The following is a 24,766-nucleotide window of genomic DNA, read 5'->3' as shown; positions in this document are numbered from 1 at the left end:
CCCCAATTTTGAAGGCATCTGTGAAAACGACTTTCCTTTTGTCCATCGTCCCTATTGCCACACCCTGCTCAAACCAGCAGGGATTCGTCCAAGTGGCCAGGGTTGCGATGCATGCCTGGTTCATCTTGAGCGAGCAACGACCATGTTGCCAGGCTTGGGACGGGACTGGACTGCAGTGGGCGCATACGGAGCAAGCCCAGCTGCAGAGTCGGAGATGCCAAACTCATTTGACTTAGCATCTTCTGAAGTGTTCTGAGCGGCAGAGAAGCCCCGGGCGTAAAGGTTTTCATGAGCTGCTGAATGGCCAGAGATTGCTATGGAGTGACCATGGCCCTCATGTGGGTCGAGTCTGAAATTATCCCCAGGAACAAGACACTTTGGCTGGGAGATGATGAGCTCTTTGGAAAATTGATCCTGAGCCCCAAGCACTCCAAGTGGTTGAGGATGACAGATCTGTGAGATATTAGCTCCGCCTCTGACTGGGCCGGAATGAGCCAGTCGTTGAGGTAGTTCAGTATGCGCACACCAATCTGTCTCAGAGGGGAGAGAGCTGCATCCATGCACTTCGTAAAAGTGCGGGGATCCAGAGATAGCCCGAACGGAAGGACTGTATATTGATATGCCACCCCTTCGAAGGCGGATCTCAAGAATCGCCTGTGATGGGGGCTATCTGGATGTGAAAATAAGCGGGGACGGCAAGCGAAGCTCTCAGAGGTTTGCCATTTAATAACAAACACCAGAGAAATATGCTCTTTCAGAGTCAATATATTCTATGAGTCTCACCTGAGTCAGGGGAGAGCGTCATGTCATATACAGCTGAGCGTTGTCAGTATTGAGCTCGTTGTAGCGCTCTCATTGTGAAATGAAATGAACGTTTACTTTAACTCCACGAACCAATGGCCGTGCAGTTACACTGCGTGATTGAATAAAGGCTTCAGAATCTGAGAAAAAAGGACTTTTTCCCATATGCGTCTTGTCTTATTAATAATAAGACGAACAATGCAGTACGAGTGTAATATCGAAAGAGAACACCACTGATTTCACCGCAGATTGCTACATGGCAATTTTGAAATGCTTCAGTGAATCAAATCTCATCGAAATTGGCTTTATTATAGAAAATATATATATATATTTTTTTTTTTAATCCTTGACTGCTCTAAATAAAACTTACTTTTGCTTGAAAAGAACTCCTCATTGAAATAATAATCTTGAAAACTTCTAAATGTTGATAGTTTTTAAAGGGTCACAATCTTTTTTATTGTTATTGGTGTAGTGAACAGTTTGCTCTATCTGTCTTTATATATCATGTGTGTGTTTGTGTGTGTGTGAGAGAGAGAGTATTTATTGATCTTTTGATCTTTGTTTCTTCTTCTTCTTCTTATTATTATTATTATTATTTGTACTTTTATTCTACTGTAGTCCTTTTTTTTACATTTACAAAACTGCCACCAAAGAGTAACATCAAAAATACATATTTAGTACATCCCTACACCAGCACATTTCTTTACTATAATTCTTACATTTATCCTTATGATGTTTTGTATTTTAATTGTTTTGTACTCATAAATAGAACTTAGAAACAGGCTGTATGTTCTCATCTGGAATGATGGAGTGTGGGCGTTGTAGTCAAGCTTCTCACAATCACAGTGGAGCAGGCTTTCCTGTCAGATCAGTGTCTGTCTGTCAGCTCGAAGAGAGATGAATGCTTCTCATCTTCCTGCTGATGTTCTTGTCAATACTTTGCTCTGAACTTCTGCCATGCACTGAAATGGATTAGGTGGGTAAGTCTGTTTCAGCGCTCCTATTATTATTCAATGAAACCAAGGCATCTGCTGTAGTATTTGTTTAGTACTACAGTAGGTTAGAATTTCATATTAAGCATGCAACCCTCAGTTGGAATTCCACTTTTTCATTAATCATTTAATATAATATTTTCTACTTCTTGTAATATTTCTGCATTTAAATAATCTGGATAATTGCAAACTATGACAGGATTTAATTAATTCTGTTTAAAATCTTCAAACCTTTCCACTTCACAATTTTTTAAAGCTTAATGAAATGGCAATGAAATTTTAAAAATGTGCAAAATGAAGCAGGTTATTTGAGGAGGTATTTCAATTTCACCTGTATTTGGTGTGCCAGTAGTTTTTTATATTTCTCTTATAATTCTTTGCTACATTAAAACTTCAATTAAGACTCTGTTTGCCCTGTCTGTTTGCTTATTAAACATTTTTTTGGCTGAAGTTAAAGTGTACCTATACCTTCTGACATCACATGGAGCAGAGCACATTTGTAAGATGATATTTATCTCTTCCAAACTGTTTTCATGATTTTTATGTGCAAATCTGAGTTAAAATGTTCTACCTTTCGACTGTCCTCTCTTGATCTAACCCTTAAAAATTCTGTTTGTTGGTTTAAAGTCAAGTTTATTCAGTGAAATTAAATCAAGTTTTCACTTAAAATAAAAAATATGTACACTGAAAAAAATGTTAACATAAAAATGTGCTTGTTGTGGTAACATGTAAATTAACTGGTTTGATTCAAGTCAAAAATATAATGTTTGAATCAAATTGATTATATGAGGGTAAGTTTTTTAAGGGTTCAGGTAACAATATAGGTCCTTACAGGAAAACCTATCACTGTGTAGAACTTCAATTTTACATGGGTAAAAAATAACTCTATAGCTGGGTTTTCCAAAAGATTTGTGGTAAATTATGCCATACATATTAGGTAAATTGGCTATATTTTGTCATTGATATGCTTATATGTATTTATTTATTTATTTATTTCATTTTTTGGTCAAGAGAAATTAATATGACTGACTCAACCCAGCATCGAAATTATAATTTGAAGTTTTAGATAAAGCAGATACTACAAATCTCACATTTTCCAAAACAGATTGGTTGTCATTACAAGACCTGTAACCTGATTGTTGCGGGAAAACTTATGGACATGAGTGCATCTCAATGCAAATGAACTACTATGGATATACTTGGTGCATAGATCATAAACCATTAGGCTATTTTTTTTTTTTTTTTTGGGACACTTTTGCCTTTGGTTAACTCTGGATGAGAATGCAAAAATGAGAAAGATTCATTTGTATTGAACATAATGCTCTAAATAGCCTAAGAAGTCTGTTGAAGCATTGAACTGAATCATTATTTTCCTGTCTATCACTGTAAAGCTGCTTTGAAATCTGTAGTGCATAAAGCGCTATATAAATAAAGGTGACTTGATTTGACTTGATTGGAAACATTCAGTAGAGATTAAAGTGCAATTTAGGTAATGATTGTGTTTTCGGACACAGCTAGTTTGTACTTTACATTAACATGTAGCCTACTTATAAAAGTGTCAGTGGTTACATTTATAATTTTTACCCACCTCCAGTTCACTCATGCCACACTCTTCACTCTTCACCCTTCACGAAATGAAACGTCACATGGAGCGCGTTGCATTGTGGGAAACAGTATTGCGTGCAGTGTCCTCAGATGTATACATAAGATTTCAGCAAATGTAGGTAATCCGGGAATTCCATGCATACAGAACATTCTCATACTATTCACAGTAGGCTATACACATTGTATAGTGCAATATAGTAGGAGTTGTTTTGTAGTATGCCATTCCAAACACAGCTTTCATACTGATTTCAGTGTTCTTGAGTTGTATTAGATGCTGGCAAATATAGTAGGTCATCTGGGTATTCCATGCATACAGAAAATTTGCATATTAAGCACAGTATACATACTACTGATGAAATAGTAATAGTATGCCATTTCAAACACAGCCATAATCTTTTTGTTGTATCAGGCGACTCGGTTTGGTGTAACTTTAACTCTTTCCCTGCCATTGACAAGTTTTTCCGTCAATCCATGTTTTCACTGTTATACAGTAGAGGCAGTGTTGCAGATAATAGCACAGCATCTCTGGATCCAAAAACAAATGAAGAAGAAGATCTGCGTAAACCAGAAGGAGTGGATAGAAGTTGCTTATGCATAAATAAACTAATGTGATCACCAAAGATTCAACAGCATATCAAAACTGCCTAACGTTTCCGAAGAAAATGTCAAACCCTTGAAGAAGTATACGACTGTGAAGCTTTGGGGGTGTTGATGGTCTCAAACTACTCCATCTATGGTTTGATCATCATTCTTAGTCCGATCCAGATGAAGTCCTTGACAAAAACGTGATTTTCTCGACTTTTTGTTTTCTTGTTTGTTTATATGTTTATTATTATTATTATTATTATTATTTTTATTTTATTTTTTTAACCCTTAATTGCATAACTCGGGTCTTTAGTGACCCGGGACGTCATTCACTACCCTCCTCCTCGTTCATTTTTTAAAGTTAGATTTCAACCTTCTTGGTATTTCTCAATCGATTCATTATAAAGAATATAACATGAAGAAAGAATGCCTATTTTTGAATTCATTTTTTTGTAAAAATTGTATAGGGTCGCTAACGACCCGAGGTGTGTATGAGTGTACGTATATTTTTTCTTCACAACAATAATTGAATCTTAGATGACGGAATAAGTGCAATTCACCTTTTTTCCACAAAGTGGCAATGTCTGATACACAATGATGAAGTGACGACTCATTTAGACAGAAAACGAAATAATAATAAGAAAAATGTGAAATGGCTCAGTGATTTACTGCAGAGCAAGTACTGAACGCAATCAAATATGACTGTAACTGTCACTGGATGGATCTGGTGAAGCTGTTAGCGATTGAAATATTGATTTTGAAGATGTTGAAAACTATATAGTTCTGAGAATATGTTTGAGATCGCGAATAGGCTCATATTTGCGACCTCAAACATAAAACTAGCCTATTATTTGCTGAATTTACTGGGAAATGAGCTCTGACGAGGACAGTGATGATGGCATAAAACATCTGCTCAAACTGAACCCTTTCAAGCTCCAAAAGGTAACAAAATATGATTTATTTTATTCTTCTGTAATTGCTACTCTAATATCAATAGGAGTTTTATATTATCGCGACAGGTAGAGATCCTTCCGTGTTAGATATAGATCCGGGACGAATATGTAAGAATGATTGGCGAAACAGTCATGCATTTAAGGGTTAACAAAACATATCCACATTCAAGTGTTGATAAAAAAAAGAACAACGAATGAATGAATGAAACTAGAACATTTTTTATCAACTACATAATAAAATGCTGGCAGGGAAAGAGCTAAAATAGTGATGCTGAAAACCAGTCATAATGATAAGATTTATTTAATAATCAACACTCAAATAAAAAATTGTATGTCATGCAACATTAAAAAGCATCAAAACATTTATTGTTTGAATTTCATAATACATTTGACAAAATATGGACACTCAGACTTTGTTTAATATCAAAAGTAACAAAACACAAAGCTTATTGTGATTATTGGATGGTAGGCATAAAAATAGGAGTGTTCAATGAAGTTTTGTTATGGTACTTGTAGGCAACTTATCCATGTTTGTGTTCATCAAATAGACAAATAGAGTCAAAACACGCCTTTGTAGAAGCACTAATTAATTGTCAGCGTTTCAAACAATTATTTTGGCCCTCTGAAACTGTTTCGAATGAATATTTTGGTGCATCAGTTAAAAAAAAGACAATATATAAGAAACATTAATACAAAAACAAAATATTCATGATATATCAAAATGAAAATATGCCTTGCTGACCAGAAATATAGATTTTTTTTTTTGTCTTTAAGCTTTCTTGGCACAGAAATAAAGCACAGTCCTGCAAAAAAAAAAAAATAAAATAAAATAAAATATTGTACTTTGTTTACATGCTTATACAGTCCTGGTGTAGCTTGACTAAGTGAAGTCGCAGATGCAGCATATTCTTCTTGTTTTTCTCATCTCCGCTTTAATGAAAAAAAGGCTGTCTGATTTTCTCTGGGCTGTTGGACTAATGTGGTGTATCATTCACTTTCTTTCATAAGTTCCACAATAGCAGAGCCAATGAACATTAACGTATTCTAACATCTGAACTGTCTACACAGCTGCCCAGAGCCCATATCCATTTGCATTTCAAGCAACTTTGCTTTTCTACCCCTTAGAAACACATGAATCACAAGTAACTGATCTGGCTCAACAGGGACTCAGTCCACAATGGCCCGTCAGCCACGCAAACAACACAATCACTGTTCTAAAAGCAACCCAGACTTCAGAGCACTTTTTTCAATCTGTCTCATAAAGCCGTAGGGAGTGAGCGAAGGCTTTTAGCACTTAGAAAAATGTCCAACATCAATACGTCTCTTTCCTACCTGCAGGTAACATAAGGCCAAGTGTCAGCAAAATTTGTGTAGTGTGTCCCATGAATCATTCATGGTGTCCCATGGGGTCAAAAAGGTTAAGGTTGTGGCCCTCTGTCAAGGTTGTGTGTACTTTCAGACAGGTTGCTGTGTAAGCTGTCAGTAACTCCTAAATTATCACTCTCACATGTTCTTGCGTGCTTTCCATGTGAATGATGGACTTACTTTAAGGAAGACCAGGGGTGACTGTAACAGTTGTACAAGGGATGACACTTTTTCTGAGAAGAAAAACATTTTTGTATATAACATTTTTGGATTTTCTATACTGTTCTGCTGTCTAAAATTGCGATGCTTTCGAATTTAAAGTTACTGTCGGATTTAAAGTCTCTCTCTTGTATTTACTCACCTCCTATTACATGTGTGAATCAGTGGGTGGGGCCAAAGATGTGATGATGTAGAAGTAGGCGTTGATCTTCTGCTTCCGTCGCACTATGACATCATACTGAGACAAAATCCAAAACAAGTCATTATTGGAGCGTGGTTTCAATAAAAGCTGTTTTTGGACTAACAAGGAAGTTTTGATTTCTGAAACATATATATTTCTATAATATGATGACTAGAGCTGCACGATATATCGCATGATATGAAAAATAACATTGAACTTGAATGCGATTATCGCTTAAACGCGATTCTTAGTGCGATTATGAAATCGCAAGGGCTGCGGTTATTTTTTTTGCGCGGCTTGTCAATGAACTATGGCTCCAAATGCTAATCCATCTGAAAAGCACTGCGAGTTTGAGTCACTTATAATGTACATTTGAAAAAGCAACACGCGTCAAACTTCTTTTCAGACACGAGAAGCATTTATTAACGTCTTGTCCAACAAAAGACAACATTTAATAACATGTTTTTACTCCAGACTCTCTTCATAAAGACAGTTGAGCGTCCTTCTGTGAGATGATGTGGCTTCTTACACAGAATAAGGCAGTTGTGTGTTTATTAGTCATGTTTAATTAATCAAAGCGTTTCAATCTTCTGTTTATTCAGCTACAGCGATATGATGCGTGTTATCTTCTTCTGCTGCAGGGCATATTTTGATTTTCTGCGCAAGAGCACCCTCTAGCTTTCAGATGGAGAAGCATTTACTACTGATCACAGAGCCGTAAAGCTCTGACAAGCCACGCATTAAATAATCGCAGCCTTTGCCATATCACGTGCGATTTTATCGCGATAAATCGTGCAGCCCTAATGATGAACTCTTAAATGTTAAAAGATTAAAATTAAAATGCTAACAGAATTTAATCATAGTATCTTAACTTAAATTTGTAACAGAAACACTTTAAAATTGTAACGTTCCTAGAAGGATAAGCAACACGCACAAACTAGGATTTCTCTAAATAGACTTTAATGATTAACACGGGAGTAACACAACACATTACATCAGACAATAATCGACAGATGACAAAACTGAAGGGAATATATATGCAGGGATTAACAAGGAACTAATTATGACACAGCTGATAATTATAAGTAACCATAAGAACAAATAGGGAACCAAGAAAACCGAAACTAAACAGAGCAAGGAAACAGGAACTAAGGGAAACAGAACAGCCTATCAAAATAAGGGTCCATAGAACTAAACACAATCGTGACAAAATAAAGTGTAACTCTATTTTCTTTCAATTCCTTCTCTATTAGAATAACAAAGAACACTATTGAAAACATCCTATGAAAGCATTCATATCAAAGTTCCCTTTGAAGTGATACTTTTTTGGTTTGGGATCATGATTATTCTCCCTTTGTAGTCCTCTACGTTGGCATCATGCATGTCATTTGGAAAGTAATGTTAGTCTATTGTCTGTGTTGAGCCTGGTAACTCACTTTGGATCTATTCTTTTTTGTCCTTTTCTATTCTGTTTTTGTCCTTGTTTGCAGTAAACCGGGGTATTTGATTGAGTATGTCATTAGTGTATATTATCAGCACAGGATTATGTTCCTACATGCCTTAATCTTATCAGAGACCATAAATGTGTCTCCACTGGCATTTATTTTGACAGAAATATGCGACTTGCCCTTTAACAATGAGCGATGTTTAGGCTGATAGCCATGCCAAGGACATAGTGCTATACGCTTAAAAACTGGGCTCTGTCAGCAGAGGACGTTTTATTCAACCTTTTATTTATAATATTACCTTCACACATGCATATTAAGATCACTTTTTTGGCCTAAAATGAAGTGGTGGAACAGAATCCCATGGAGGCCCCTGTTTGGCACAAACAGATATGTAATTTACTTAATGAATAATTTATAGAATAGTTCTGAAGCATCTTAATGAATTTCAGGGTTAGTTGTAATCCCGTAAGATTTATTATTATAACTGATAATAAATTGTATGACTTTATGCTGTTCTAGTGTTTTTTGTGTTTGTACACATTGTCTTCTTCAAGGATATATGTATAATACTCTATTCATGTAAGATTGGAAGAGCATGTGAGATTACTAGAATCACCAGCAGATCCTAGAAAGTTTAAAGAATAAAAAAAATGAGTAAAACCCAATAAAATAATTATACTCCTTAAATTAATAATTACAAACAGATTTAAATTTTGATTCAGAGTAGCTTAATTTCAAGCTGTCATAAGATCAATATGCTTTTGTTAACTGAAACAGAAATTTGATCTCAAACTGACATAAGCATTTGTCTCCAGCAGTTTTCTCATTAAAGATTCATTTGCTTAACATTTTTACACAGTTCCATCAGAATATTGCAGTGAAAATATTCACATTTTTACTCTAAACAAGATGTTTACTAATTAAAGGGATAGTTCACCCAAAAATGAAAATTTGATGTTTATCTACCCCCAGCGCATCCAAGATGTAGGTGATTTTGTTTCTTCAGTAGAACACAAATTATGATTTTTAACTCCAACCGTTGCCGTCTGTCAGTCAAATAATATGGAGCAACTAAACTAAATTTGCAAAAGTAACATTCTCAGCTAGTAATGGCCCATTAGTTATAGCTTATATTTATTTTCATTTTCGCTTGTTTATGTTTTTTTTTTAGTTTTTCCACATATTGTTTATGCTTTTTTGTCTTGGCAAATATAGCTTATGGCAAATAAAGTTTATCCAGCAGTCCTGAAGCCAGTAATTTATGCACCATCTCTTCTGTATCTTGTCACAGAGACTGTGTTTGTTTTGACAAGTGAATTGGTTTTATTATGTTTACCGGAGTTAGGCTGCTGAGTGGGGGAGGCAACATTAATTCTGTGCTTAAAATGCCACACACATTTAAAAAAAAAAGAAAGAAATAAAGAAAGAAAGAAAGAAAGAAAAAAAAGCTTGAAGAGTTCAGTTTATCAAGGCTCACAGTAGTCTGAAGCATTGTATTCCATCTGGCTTGAATACCAAATGAAAAATGAATTCTTTCTCTCTTTCTCTCCCTGTCTTCCTCTTTCTCCTTTGTCTATCAGCATTGTATAAGCAGTGTGCATTGAATATTGAATATTGCAGTAATTACGGTGCCACATGCCATGTTTTAAGAACAAAATTAAATGAGTATGTAAATGAATAAATTTGATTCAAATAGTGTTCCAGGCTTAAAGTGTGTGCATATTTTTAAAAGCCCATTATTCATTCTCTTAGCAAAATGCATGTATTTGTGTATCCATCCCTAACTGATTAGGATCCCACAATGCAAACCATTTGTTTATGTCTTCCAGCAGTGTTGGGTAAATTAGATTTAGATTTAGATTTAAGTAATTTAATCTTAATACTTTTAATCTTCCTTTAATCATTTATTTGATGTCATTAACAAGAGGATGTCTGTTTTTAAAAAATTGTAAAAAAGGAACATATTCTCGATACAGCATCACGACAAAGAGGCAGTCTGGAAAAAGTCCAATTTTAAATGCATTAATTACCTGCTTTTATTACATATTATTAAACTACAGTAAACTACTCAACACTGTCTCCAAGGTAGAACTGAAAAATCTAGGACAAACATACTTGTGTCTTTAATCAGCTGAACTATTTTTATGATAAAAGCTCTGGTCTGCTTTGTAGCACACTCACTTAGTCATTGCTATTTGCATTTGGTCTCTCTCTCTCTCTTTGTTATGACCTTGTTTTCATTCTGATTTAACATATCCAGAGGTGCTGAACTCTGCATGAGGTTTTAGATCAAAAGTGCTAATGCATGAAGCCCAGTCATCAAACAAACCAATGAAGTTATAGCATAAACATTATGCATAAACTATGCTATTCACTTATCAACATGCTTTATTGTAACTGTCAAAAAAGCTTGTGTAAAGTACATAATCTCCTTCTGAAAATTTTAGGGGAGGCTTTACTGTTGATATTTTTAGCCTTATATTTTATTAGGTGCACATTAAATAACCTTATATTTTACATAATAACCTATTGCTTAATATATATTGCTGCACACGGCTTCCTATTGTAGATTAAATATGATATTGAATAGCGGCGCATTGTAATTCTTCTGTTATACATCAAATCACTTTATTAATTTCTCCTGTGTGTTTGCGTGTGCTCATATATTCTGTTATTCTGCCCAGATTGGTAATGAAATCCAGGCACAGTCTAGATGTTCCAGAACAGTTTAATGACTACCAACTCAGAGACAGTGTGTTCCTGCTCCAACCAAACAATCGATATGTGTACATCAGTGAGAGTTGTGTGTCCAGCAGCAGGTTGAAATGGACTAGGTTTAGAAGAACAAGTGAGATTCTGTGGCTGCACTGAAATGTTCCCCAATCTCCCCTAAATGATTTTGTGCTGGTTGTGTTCACGATGTGGTAACTTGTATTGTTCATCATTTAGAATTAATTTTAGAATGTTTTTTTTTTTTTTTTTTTTTTTTTTTTTATTCTATTTCAATTCAAGGTTTTAAACTGAATTGAGATAGCAAACAGGATGCACGTTTTTAATTCACTTTTAATTTAAAAAAAATTTAATTAAAATTTAATTAAATTATTGGAAATTTATACCTGTTGCAATTGTAGGTATAAGCAAAACACACTTGAGCACCTTACAAGATATTAGTTTAGTTTACATCTGGGTTCTTTTGGAGTGTCTATTTATACTAAGTGCAAATAGTGTCCCTTGTTGGCAAATGCTTTTTGCACTAGCTCCGCCCACCAATGTCTGTTTGGGCCACTCAAGTTTTAAAGGTCCTGTTCTTCGTGATCCCATGTTTCAAACTTTAGTTAGTGTGTAATGTTGTTGTTAGAGTATAAATAAAATCTGTAAAATTTTAAAGCTCAAAGTTCAATGCCAAGCGAGATATTTTATTTAACAGAAGTCGCCTACATCGAACGGCCAGTTTTGACTACATCCCTCTACTTCCTTCTTTAATGACGTCACTAAAACAGTTTTTTTACTAACCTCCGCCCACAGGAATACACAAAAAAGGGGGCGTGGTATTGTTGCGCTCCCACAGAGAAGAGCAAGAGTTGCGTTTGTAGAGTGTGTTTGTCGCCATGTCGTCGAAACGCTGTTATTTTCATCCCGCAGTCCAATCACCTTTGTTTGGCCTTCCCAGGGACGCTGTACTTAGAGATCAATGGTTACAATTTATGTTTAACTCGGGTCCCGAAAATTGTAATCCACATGTAAAACTATGTTTACAATAACACTGAGCGCATGCATCTCCACGTTATGGTAAGAGGCGTGACCTTTCCGGGCAAGGTGCGCTCAGAGCCATAGAGCTGCTGTCGAATCACAACACAGGAACCTCTGGCACAATCAGAACTCGTTACGTATTTCTGAAGGAGGGACTTCATAGAACAAGGAAGTCATCAGCCCGTTTTTATGACAGTGGAAACAGCGGTATACAGATAAATAAATTATGTGAAAAATACTGTGTTTTTTTACACGCGAAACATGAACACATGTTATATTGCACACTATAAACACAATCAAAGATTCAAAAAACCACGAAAAACGGGACCTTTAAAAAGGACGCGTGTAATTCAATGTCTTCAGTGGTGCAGCAGAAGCAAGTAAGGCTCAAATACCTGGCTTTTAACGCGATCGACACGGGTTCGAATCCGCCTTTTGCCTAGCTCGCCTTTATTTTCAATAAAAATGAAAACAATCTTCTAAAAGTAAAAAAATAAACTGCGATTGAGTGTTTAATAATATTAAAAGTGATTATTGGGTATGGTTAGGGGAAGGTGTAGGGAGGGTTTTTATTCTTCCAGTAAGGCAGCATCCATTTAATAATTTTTAAATATAATCATTTACACTCTATGATATTATTGCATCCTATTAATGTTATTGTACAAAAATACTCAGGTGCAAATAGTACCTGCTAATATAAATTATAGATAGCATCTAATTACTACAAAACCGATTCCAAAAAAGTTGGGACACTGTACAAATTGTGAATAAAAACAGAATGCAATGACGTGGAAGTTTCAAATTTCAATATTTTATTTAGAATACAACATAGATGACATATCAAATGTTTAAACTGAGAAAATGTATCATTTTAAGGGAAAAATAAGTTGATTTTAAATTTCATGGCATCAACACATCTCAAAAAAGTTGGGACAAGGCCATGTTTACCACTGTGTGGCATCCCCTCTTCTTTTTATAACAGTCTGCAAACGTCTGGGACTGAGGAGACAAGTTACTCAAGTTTAGGAATAGGAATGTTGTCCCATTCTTGTCTAATACAGGCTTCTAGTTGCTCAACTGTCTTAGGTCTTCTTTGTCGCATCTTCCTCTTTATGATGCGCCAAATGTTTTCTATGGGTGAAAGATCTGGACTACAGGCTGGCCATTTCAGTACCCGGATTCTTCTTCTATGCAGCCATAATGTTGTAATTGATGCAGTATGTTGTCTGGCATTGTCATGTTGGAAAATGGAAGGTCTTCCCTGAAAGAGACAACGTCTTGATGGGAGCATATGTTGTTCTAGAACTTGGATATACCTTTCAGCATTGATGGTGCCTTTCCAGATGTGTAAGCTGCCCATGCCACACGCACTCATGCAACCCCATACCATCAGAGATGCAGACTTCTGAACTGAGCACTGATAACAACTTGGGTTGTCCTTGTCCTCTTTAGTCCGGATTACATGGCGTCCCAGTTTTCCAAAAAGAACTTCAAATTTTGATTCGTCTGACCACAGAACATTTTTTCACTTTGCCACAGTCCATTTTAAATAAGCCTTAGCCCAGAGAAAACGCCTGCGCTTCTGGATCATGTTTAAATATGGATTCTTTTTTGACCTATAGAGTTTTAGCCGGCAATGGCGAATGGCACGGTGGATTGTGTTCACCGACAATGTTTTCTGGAAGTATTCCTGAGCCCATGTTGTGATTTCCATTACAGTAGCATTCCTGTATGTGATGCAGTGCCATCTAAGGGCCCGAAGATCACGGGCATCCAGTATGGTTTTCCAGCCTTGACCCTTACGCACAGAGATTGTTCCAGATTCTCTGAATCTTTGGATGATATTATGCACTGTAGATGATGATAACTTCAAACTCTTTGCAATTTTTCTCTGAGAAACTCCTTTCTGATATTGCTCCACTATTCTTCGCCGCAGTATTGGGGGAATTGGTGATCCTCTGCCCATCTTGACCTTATATGTACATTTAACTTTTCCTTTTAACTCTTTTTGCTACCTGTCCCAACTTTTTTGGAATGTGTAGCTCTCATGAAATCCAAAATGAGCCAATATTTGGCATGAGATTTCAAAATGTCTCACTTTCAACATTTGATATGTTATCTATATTCTATTGTGAATAAAATATAAGTTTATGAGATTTGTAAATTATTGCATTCCTTTTTTATTCACAATTTGTACAGTGTCCCAACTTTTTTGGAATCAGGTTTGTAAAGTTGAAAGAACACAGACTGCAAACAAGTGCTCACACAACCGCGGATGATTTCATTTTCCGGGTTGCGTCCATTGCTGGAGGCTGAGAAGAGTGCGGTGTCATTATACAGTACGAGAGCGGCCCCTAGAGGCGAAAAAAAACTATTACTGATGCCTCGTATAGTTTGTTTTGACACGTGACGTGAGGCTGCGCACTGTACAGAGCGGGACGTTTCAAAAACGGATTTAAAATGAACAACAAAACGGTATGTTATACAGTGTACACTACAGTACATGTTTTCATATCATTATAAAGTAATTAGTTAGATGCTGCATTAGTGGAGAACAGTAGTATGTTTGCTGTCGAGGCTGAGAGGATGTTAAAACATCTCAAGCAGTTAAAACAATGTGGCAAAAATACCAACTGTTTAATGTCATGATTGTTACCATTCATTTGCATTAGTTTATATCCATTTGTTCGCTGTTATGCATTCATTATCCAGTGAAGTTGCATATTTAAACTGTATCCTCATCATGCAGCGACAGAAACATTTATCAGAAATGTATTCGATTTGTTTTTTTATTGGCACTGTAACACATATCATCATCAAGTTTTCGAAAATAGAGGCAAATAATGTGTGAAAGTATACATATAATAGACCCATGCTATGCCTTTGTGTGTAAAGATGGCAATTTTTAAGCATGACTGCTATGAAATAGTAACACTATTGTGTTACTCTATTGTGTTACTCTATTGTGAATAAAATATAAGTTTATGAGATTTGTAAATTATTGCATTCCTTTTTTATTCACAATTTGTACAGTGTCCCAACTTTTTTGGAATCGGGTTTGTATTTACTATTTCTACTTATTGCAAAGAACTGCATAGTGTAAATAGAATCTATCACTATTTTCACTTAGTGTAAATAGCATATTTACTGCATATTTAATAACATAGCATGTTATTATCACTTAGTGCAAATAGATTATATTGCTATTTTCACAGTGTAAATAGAATATATTGCTATTGTCACTTAGTGTAAAAAGAATATATTGCTATTTTCACTTAGTGTAAATAGCATCTAATTGCTATTTACACTAGTACAAATAGCATCTATCGCTATTTGCACTTAGTGCAAATAGCCGCTGCCAATTTTTTGGCAAAACACTATGAGAACCTTGAGTGTTAAAAACCTTCTTGACATCTAGCATAAAGTTTTGGCTGGAGAAAGGTAGTCTTTCAGTTTTCTGTGAAAATCAATGGTTTTAATCAGACTTTAGTGTTGGGTGATGCGCTTCCTGACGGAACCCAGCACTGAGAGTAAACTTATGCAGTCCCAGTGCTAGCACACACTTACACTTATTCCTATGACCAATTTAACAGCATCCAATCTGACACAATCCTAACCTGCATGTCTTTGGACTGTGGGGGAAACCAGACCACCTGAAGGAAACCCACGTGGACAAGGGAGAATATGCAAACTCCACACAGAAAGGCCTCCTGCCTCAGTCAGGACTCGAACTGGTGACCTTCTTGCTGTGAGGCAACAGTTCTACCCACTGAACCACTATAGACAAGAGAGACAATAACTTTCAAAATAAAAGGCATAAGGTGGGAATCAAAACAAAGATCAGAAAAAACAAAATTGTTTGGGCATAGTGAGATTGTGTATATCAAGAAGAGGAGGGGGCTGTGCACTGAACATTGAGGCACCCCGGTGGTTAGTTGACATGATTTAGACAATCAAGAAACCTTGGCTATACTCATGAGGCAAGACTCAAGGAAGCTCCAGTCATCTTTCTACCCCACAGACCTAAAGTTGACGGTTCCTGTTCATGACTGGCTTTTCTAAATAAGGGTTATGCTATAATACCTACTGTACATAGTGATGCAGGAAAACAGGTTTGGTTATTTTTTATAAATTTGAGGCAAATTAGAATATCTCAATATGGCAAAAATATCTTGTGCATCTTCTTTACTTTAATTTCCATACATTTCTTTGGTATGATGATACACATAATCTCATTTCCATTTTTGGATGCCAAATATCTATCATTTGCCATGCACTAAGTGTATCTGAAGGCTTACTGCTGTTGTTTTTCACTGTCACAGTGATTCAGTGGTTGTCTTATTTGTTATTTGTTCCCAAAAGAATAATGTGAGTAATGTAACATTTAAGGAGGCGTAACTCAAATTACTTCCTAATTGTTACTGATCTGCTGGTCAGTCATAGGCTATTGATCGGTCCCTGCCACCATTATCCTGTCTTGAGCAATAGTAAATTGTTCTCGGATTTGCAGATCAGCCAAGCAGGGCAAACATGCTCCAATTTGTTAGGGCAATCTCATGGCATTTAGCATCCCTTTGGTATTCTAGGCAGATAAATAGAAAGACCAAGGTGATAGATTTAATGCCATGATGTTGATGATTAGTCATTACATTGCTGGTTAGAGGGGTAAGTGTTTAAGAGTCCTGTCAAAGTATGCATTTCACACTCTGCATACTCACATTTTTAGTATATTTGTTAAGCAGACTAAGCAGACTTATATTTTACAGTGGTTCTCAGACTTTTCAGGCCAAGTACCACCTACCACCTCTACCTTACTGCCTCACTATTTGAGTTGGAGCCCAGTTTAAGCGCTAAGTTTCTTACAATGCTTCATATTTTCTTTCGACCATAAAAGTGGATCCTTTTCCGGTGGAATGCATGACTTTAACAAAAACTGAATATAACAGTAACATTCACAATAATGCCACACTTGGCTGCACTTGGAAGCACACAGCATCACCTCTCATCATCGCAACGTCATGTATCCACAGAGCCACTCAATAGATTTAGCTATAAGACTGAGTTTTAGGTGAACAATTCAGTGGGAAAGTATTTCATTGTTGCTTATGCCAGAAACAGGCAATTGTCAAGCCAGTTCACAAATACAGTGTACTTTACTCTATTTTAAAGCATTATAGTGGCATAGATAGTTTTTTTGTTGTTTTTGTTTTGTTAAAATTGAAATTATCAAACTTACTCTAAAGTAAGAACAACTTCAGATTGTCAGTGTTTCCCCTGTGTCACATTTTCTTTTGTTCAGTTTTCCCGCCACTTGTTTGTTCCCTTAGTTACCCTGATTTGAGTTCATTAGTCCCATTAATTAGCCCTGTTTGCCCCTTTGTTTGTTGTATATATTCCCTGTGTTCTCCCTCAGTCTCTGTCAGTTCTCGCCATTGTATAACGTCAGTATTCCATGTCTCTGTTGTACCATGTATATTGATCCCCTGCGTTTGCTGATTAAAGTCCTTTTGCATGGAGCTCCATCGTCAGCGTGTGTTTCCCTAAACCATGCAGCATGACAGAACAACCGACCAAAACTGCATCATCCTGCCTGAGGACCGTCTCTGGGGATCCATTTATTGCTATCATCCAGCAAATCCCCAAGTCCTCAGTGCAGCAATGAGGATGGTTGCCATCCCTGAGCCTCGTTGCAAGATGGCCACCACTCCAGAACCTCGTCGCAAGATGGCCGCCACCCCAGAGCCTCATCGCAAGATGGCCGCCGCCACACCTGAGCCCTTGTTCAAGATGGCCGCCGCCACGCCTGAGCCCTTGGTCAAGATGGCTGTCGCCACGGCTCTGCATCTCTTCCTCACCCAGGATCCAGTCCCGGACCTCAGTCCAGTGATGGTTCTCCTTTGTTCCGAGTCCAGAGGCGGCTCTCTCCTTCGTTCCGAGCCCAGTGGCAGCTCTCTCCTTCGTCCCGAGCCCAGAGGCGACTCCCTCCATCATCCTGAGTCCCGAGACAGATCTCATCCCTGAGCCCGCTCTAGCCCATGAGCCCACTCCAGTTTTTATATTCGCTCCTTTCCCTGAGAACATCATAGTGCCTGTCTTGGTGCTAACATTTGTGTGTGTTTGGGCCACCAACACAAGGACTTGAGCCCCTGACCAGCGTCCAGTGATGGCTCCACTTCCTGTCCCGAGTGCAGAGAGGGCTCCAGTTTCCATTCCGAGTCCAGAGAGGGCTCCAGTCCCTAAGTCAAACACAGACTCTGCGTCAGTCCCTGAGTCAGTTCCAGACTCCGCTCCATTCACTGAGTCCACTACAGACTCCGCTCCAGCCCAGAGACCCATAGCTCCTCCCAATATTTTTTTTCAGGATCGTAGTCAAAGTACAGGCAGCGGTCAAAAGGCAGGCAGCTATCAATCACAGAACAGGAGAACCAGACAGGGATCGGAAACAGGAACCGGAACCGGAACAAACAGGGAAACAGGATAAACGCTTGGAAATGTAACACTGGGGAAAACAAGACCTAGCGGTGAGGTGATGTGTGTAAGAGTCTTTTATAGTCCTGGTAATGAGCTGCAGCTGGGTGTGGTGATTAGTGATTAGTGTGAAGTGTGTGCAGGTGACTGGCAGAGAGGATGATGGGAAATGTAGTCCGGGAACTGACAGGAACTGACGGTGATCATGACAGTATTAGTGAGAAAGCGATTGCATGTGTGAATTTAACCTATATGGCAGAGTCTTTCTGTTAATAGTGAATCTGTGGGTTTTAGTTACTAAGAAATATATGCTAGAACTTTTCAGTTTCTAAGCTATTTTATTTATAAATCACAGTAACTGCGCTACTGTGTGCTGCATGCGACATGCGGGTAATTGTCTGTATGCGTGTGCATGTTACAATGCAGCAGAACTTTAATTTAGAACGTTGATTAACTTACATGTACAATAAGCTGTTTAAAACGGTGTGAAATTGCAAGCACAATAAACCTCACATGAATCGAAAATGGGCTACTTTCCCAAAGACTGTCATGCCATAGTCAGCTACAAAAATGAACTTAGAGAGGAGCATTTTGCTAAATATATTCACTATAGGTTATTGCATATTTATTGTATTTATACTTAACCTGTGCCTTAATATTGAATGTATATTTGAATAAATCTGTTTTCTGACAGCCACCATTTAAATGTTTATATAGCCTAAAAAACAAGTAGAAACATAATTACGTCATTAAAAATGTATTATAACGTTATTATAAAATATTCCTTATGGGTAATTTATATGTAAGTAGCTTACAAATCAGTTCATTTTAACTTTTAATAATATAATGATGTACCTACTGTGGTTCCCTGTATAGTTTACAGCATTGGTTGAGAGATATTTTTTCTTTGAGGAAATTTGCCATGTACTTTACCTTATAGGCCCCAAAAAAATCAATATTGAATCGAAGGCAAACAAATCTAAGTCAAATCGCGAGCTTCTGAATCTAAATCAAATCAAATTGTGAAATTTGTGTCAATGCCCAGCCCTAGTGTCATATATATATATATATATATATATATATATATATATATATATATATATATTTTTTTTTTTTTTTTTCTTTACTTGAAGCAAATGTTGTCGTTTCCATTTATTTTCTTGTCACCAGAATGCTTTGTTTACCTGTTAAAATCACAAAAAAATTTGATCATAGGGGATGATCAAATGATTTGATCAATGCCCCTAGACCCCCCTACAAATATTTAGTTTTTCACCTTTTTCACCTCTTTTGAGTTTTCAAGTCTGCAAAGATTTCTTATTCTGTTGCACCCTCTATAAACTATGGTCAGCGACTAGTCACTGTCAAGATTAAAGAGTCATGGCAGAGCATTAAAGGGTTAGTTCACCCAAAAATTCTGTTATTAATTACTCACCCTCATGTCGTTCCATACCCGTAAGACCTTCATTCATCTTCAGAACACAAATTACGATATTTTTGATAAATCCGAGAGCTTTCTGACCTCCGATAGACTGCAACGTTATTACCACTTACAAGGCCCAGAAAGGTAGTAAAGTAATGTGACTAAAATGGTTCAAACTTAATATTATGTAGCAACAAGAATGCATTCAACAATTTATCATCTTCCATGTCAGTCTCCTATGCTATTCACGTAGTAAACACAGTGCAATGCTTTCAGGTTCTACATCAGAATGGCAGCTCATTACTGGCCAGAAAGCTCACAGATTTTATCAAAAATATCTTAATTTGTGTTCCGAAGATGTACAAAGGTCTTACGGTTTTGGAACGACATGAGGGTGAGTAATTATTAACAGAATTTTCATTTTTGGGTGAACTAACCCTTTAGTCGACTAGTCTGTGCAACCCCTACTCTAAATACATTTTTAATATTACAAAAGACAGATTGTCAAATTATATTGTCTTAGTAAAAAAGTTTGAAAATAACTTTACTGTAAGTTTTGATCAATTTAATGCATATATAAGACATCCCTTTTTCAAATAATTTTGTAAAATTAAAATAAACTAATGAAATAATGTTTTTCATTCTTCTTCAGTGAACCATAAACAATTTTTGCACATGCACCTGCAGAACAGTCCGTAAGAAAACAGTTTACAGGTGGTAGGCCATTAGGGTCACAGTTCCAATAACTTAGGACGTTAAAGAGACCTTTATACTGACTCTGAAAAATCTCACAGCAAGAACTGGCAAATCTGTTGCAGTCCATGAGGATGAGATGCACTGTAGAACTTAAAGCAGCTGGTGCCACAACAAATACTGACTTTTGATATTGCCCACCCCACTCTTTGTTCAGGGACTCATTATTGCACTTCTGTTCATCAAACATCTAACATCTGTAAAATTTGTTTAGTTTATCTCAGTTGTTTCATCTTTTTTTATGTTCATACAAATATTTATACATGTTAAGAAATTTGCTGGTAAAAAACAGTTGAAAGTGAGAAGATGTTTAATATATATATATTTAAATGTTAGTTCTACCAGAAAGACTCGGGGAGGTAAGATAACGTGACAACCATGTTTATTAACAATCAGCAAGCAAAATGTTGTAAGAAAGTTCTTTGGTGTAGGCCCCGTCCGTAGCTCAGATCCTAAAGGGTTGCGGACTCTGCATTTCCTGCCTGAAGATGAAGGCAGGGGCATAGCCGACCCCCCTGGGAGGTATGGACAGGGACCATCCTGGTGGTGGTGGGGAGGATGGAGGTGAAGGTTTGCGTCAGCATCTGCGGACTCAAACATGTGTCAGCAATCTTATATACTCCAAGTGCAAGATAATGATTGGTTAGCTCTAAACTAATTTGTGACGTAACATTGAGTCTTCCTGGCAGAACTTACGCTAGAGCTTTCATTTTTCTGTTTCAAATAAAAGCTGTTGTTTTGAAATTCTTTATTCACCAAAGAATCCTAGAAAAAAAAAATCACAATTTCCAAAAAAGCAGCACAAAGTTTTTCATCACTTATAATAATAATTTTATATAAAATAATAACACTATTTTGTATATAATTATTTTCTATAATCTGGTAAAATAGACTATGAAAGCTTGCAATGCATGATTTAAATGATTCGCTAATAATAATTCTAATTAGCCACATTTCTCTTCTTTTCTTTTAGCCGTTGAAGCTGCATTGTGAGGTTTGCAGTATAGTTTCCAGCTCTGGCCAGATGCTGGGGCGTGAGGCAGGGACTGAGATCGACCAGTCCTCCTGCATATGGAGAATGAACAACGCACCCACCCGGGGCTTTGAAAGGGACGTGGGCCGCAGGACGGACCTGAGAGTGGTGTCTCACACTAGTGTTCCTCTGCTAATCCAGAAACCCCAGCACTTCTTCGGCCAGGGGAATGAGACTGTCTATGTGGTCTGGGGACCCTTGCGCAACATGAGGCAGGATGGCAAGGGCATTGTGTACAACATGCTGCGGCAAGCGGTGGAAAACTACCCACAGTCTCGCATCTACGTCACCACAGAAGAGCGCATGAATTACTGCGACACAGTTTTCAAGAAGGAGACAGGCAAAGACAGGTGAGAGCACTGTAACCACCTCCTGTAGTCTGTGACATGTTTGTGATGCACTGTGTGTATGGAAGAGGTAGTTAATCTGGCCCAGATTCTAAACATTAAACATCTTTTGCCACGTTCACACGGCACAGAATACGGTTGTCAGTTTGAGTCCTAATATGGTTACATTCACACACATCAGTTATTTATGGGAGTGATAACCGCATTCTATAACCAAACTCAGACCCGTAAATTTTCAGGACTCACAATCGCATTCTCAGAAAACCCTTGCTGTGTGAACAGAACCGGACTGGACAACTTGTTGTCTGTCATGCCATACAGTGCGAGAGAGCTGCTCTGCACTGCACAAACGTGTGTCTACCCTGTGTTGCTGGTTTTTATGTGTGGTTTCACTTTCGGTATCTTACTGAAGGTTTTAGATCTAATCATTGTTCTCCACTGGAGCTGCTCCTGTCAGTTTTGTGTTACGTGACTCAAATGCTCTGCTCTCCACCCAGATATAAAAGCTGCTGTCGGTTAATGAAGATTTTATGGATAAACTCACTCGATTTGACTCTTGTCATGTCAAAAGTGATGAGGCTTTTCAGTTTTATGAACATCGCCATTTTTGATATTTCTTTGATCACTGTCACTATGGTTACTGGTAAGGTAATACATAATACAGTTTGTACAGACAATATACAAGATGTTACTGTAAGTTGCTGTGTGAACGGGACATTTTGAAACTCACATCTGTGAGTAAATGCAGTTGTCAATCCCAAAAACTGACAGTGTGACTGAGGGTAAAACTTATTACATAACTGTACAACATTAACCCTCAAGGTTCCAGGCAGTGACTTGTATCTGTGGGTTGTGCACCATTCAGAGTTAACAAATAGGATAGATAACTGCTACTCAAATTTAAATTTAAGGGAGTAGAATTACATTTGTAATACTTTACAAATAGGTTCTATTTGTTTCAGCATTTCCGTAATAAAAAGAACAAACAAGAAAAAAACAAAAACTTTTGTTCACCAAGTCAAAGTCATGTGGTACAACTAACATGCAGAAAAATGCAGAAAAATAAACTAAAACAGGAAATAATATTAATCAATAAGTCTAATATTAAAATATAATATTTTTATGGCAAGGTTAGTTCAGGGTGAAAAGTATCATGTGGTGTAACTTCCCCCAAAAAATGTAATTATATTTATTAATTAATAAAATGTGATGACATTGACATGACATTTTATTTAGGGCCCGAGCAGCGATGGTGTGAGGTAGTGTTGCTTTCGTCAACGAAAATTATGACTAAATATCGTCGTCAACGAACCTTTATCACGTGACGAAAACGAGACGAGACGCGACGTAAATGCTGGTCATGTGACCATGACTATAATTAAACAATATTTTTGACAAATAAAACGCAATATTGTTGATGAATAAAAACGAGACTAAATGTGGTTTACAAAATAAAAACTATGCTAAAATGTCTCTTAATTTTCATTGACCAAAACGAGACGAGACGAAATGTTATAACGTTATTTCGTCTCGTTTTGTTGCGTTATTATTATTATTATTTTGCAGTATTTCTGTTTCCTGTGTCTCACTTCAGACTCGCATCAGGTTGCACTGCGCAGACGCAGGCGACGTCACTTTCTCAAGCCCCACTCGCGGCATTATTTAGAAGATGCAGCTGCGGTGAGTTTAACATAAATGACAACAAACAAAGTTAAGTCTGACACAGAGAAAGGGAAATATGTATATTTCACGTGCTCATAACTTCATAAAAAACGCACAGATCATAGAACATGCACATCATTATTTAAAGCAGATTCTTACGATTCTTACGAAATGAATCCAAAATCAACATAATATATTGCGTTGTTCACAAGATATTACACAGGAAATGATTTAACATACTTGGCTAAAAACGTGTCTCTTTCTGGGATGCAGAGTGTATCCAATGCATGTACCCATCCATGTTCGTTTTCCAACGTGGAATAACACAATATAGGTATCATCTTAAAGCTTAGAAGATCAGCTTTTTAATGCATCTAACCATTTTGAAAAACTTGCTGAGAAATGCCTTTTAAACCTGAGTTTACCATCCGTGGGCGCCATCTAGCTGTGAAAAAACGAATAACACCTTATTTAACTATACTTTATGCCACAAAATTTGAACCAGATGCAGCTCACATGAGTATGAGTCTTTGTGTGTCGCTCAGAAGAAAAAAAAAAAAAACTCTAAAAAAGCCTTCAGGTCTTAAAGGGTTAAGAGACATCTCAAGGCATTATAAGATATTATCTATAAGATAACAATAATATAATAAGATAACCTTGTTTGAAATGGGTTTGCTTAAAAGAACATTTTGGTTTCGTCTATACTACTAGGTACTTATTCTATATTGACTGGGTTAAATAAAGAGACTAAAATACAATTTTCATTGACTAAAACTAGACTAAATGTCATCAGTTTTCGTCGACTAAAACAAGACTAAAATAGTCATGGATAATTCTGACTAAAATAAGACTAAAATGCTCAGACTTTTAGTCGACTGAAACTTAACTAGACTAAAAAGAGTATGAACGTGACTAAAACTAATAAAAACTAAAATTGCCGCTTGACACAAAGACTAGACTAAAACTAAAATTAAAACAGGCCACCAAAAACAACACTAGTGTGAGGACCCCATTGTAATTGCTGGTCAATTATTCTTCTTATCCAAAATGAATCGTATGTTTGAGGGCCTAAACATGCTCGAAAACTCATGAAACTTTGCACACACATCAGAAGTGGTGAAAATGTACATCTGATAGGGGTTTCAAAATTAGGTGTAGCAAAATGGCTCGATAGCGCCACC

General features: G+C 36.9%; 1 protein-coding gene across 1 annotated transcript in view; it reads left to right on the top strand.

The window, feature by feature from the left end:
* Positions 1–24,766, top strand: part of st6galnac3 (ST6 (alpha-N-acetyl-neuraminyl-2,3-beta-galactosyl-1,3)-N-acetylgalactosaminide alpha-2,6-sialyltransferase 3) — a 123,070-nt gene that overhangs the window by 43,306 nt on the left and 54,998 nt on the right. The window contains exon 3 of the mRNA XM_048163166.1: positions 21,517–21,926. Within this exon, the coding sequence (XP_048019123.1) occupies positions 21,517–21,926 (410 nt within the window). The remainder of the gene's footprint in view (positions 1–21,516; positions 21,927–24,766) is intronic.

The sequence above is a fragment of the Megalobrama amblycephala genome, linkage group LG17 (genome assembly GCF_018812025.1).
Source record: "Megalobrama amblycephala isolate DHTTF-2021 linkage group LG17, ASM1881202v1, whole genome shotgun sequence".
Classification (NCBI taxonomy): Eukaryota; Metazoa; Chordata; class Actinopteri; order Cypriniformes; family Xenocyprididae; genus Megalobrama; species Megalobrama amblycephala.
Note: the sequence above shows the minus strand (reverse complement) of the source record. Positions and strands in the feature narration are given on the sequence as shown.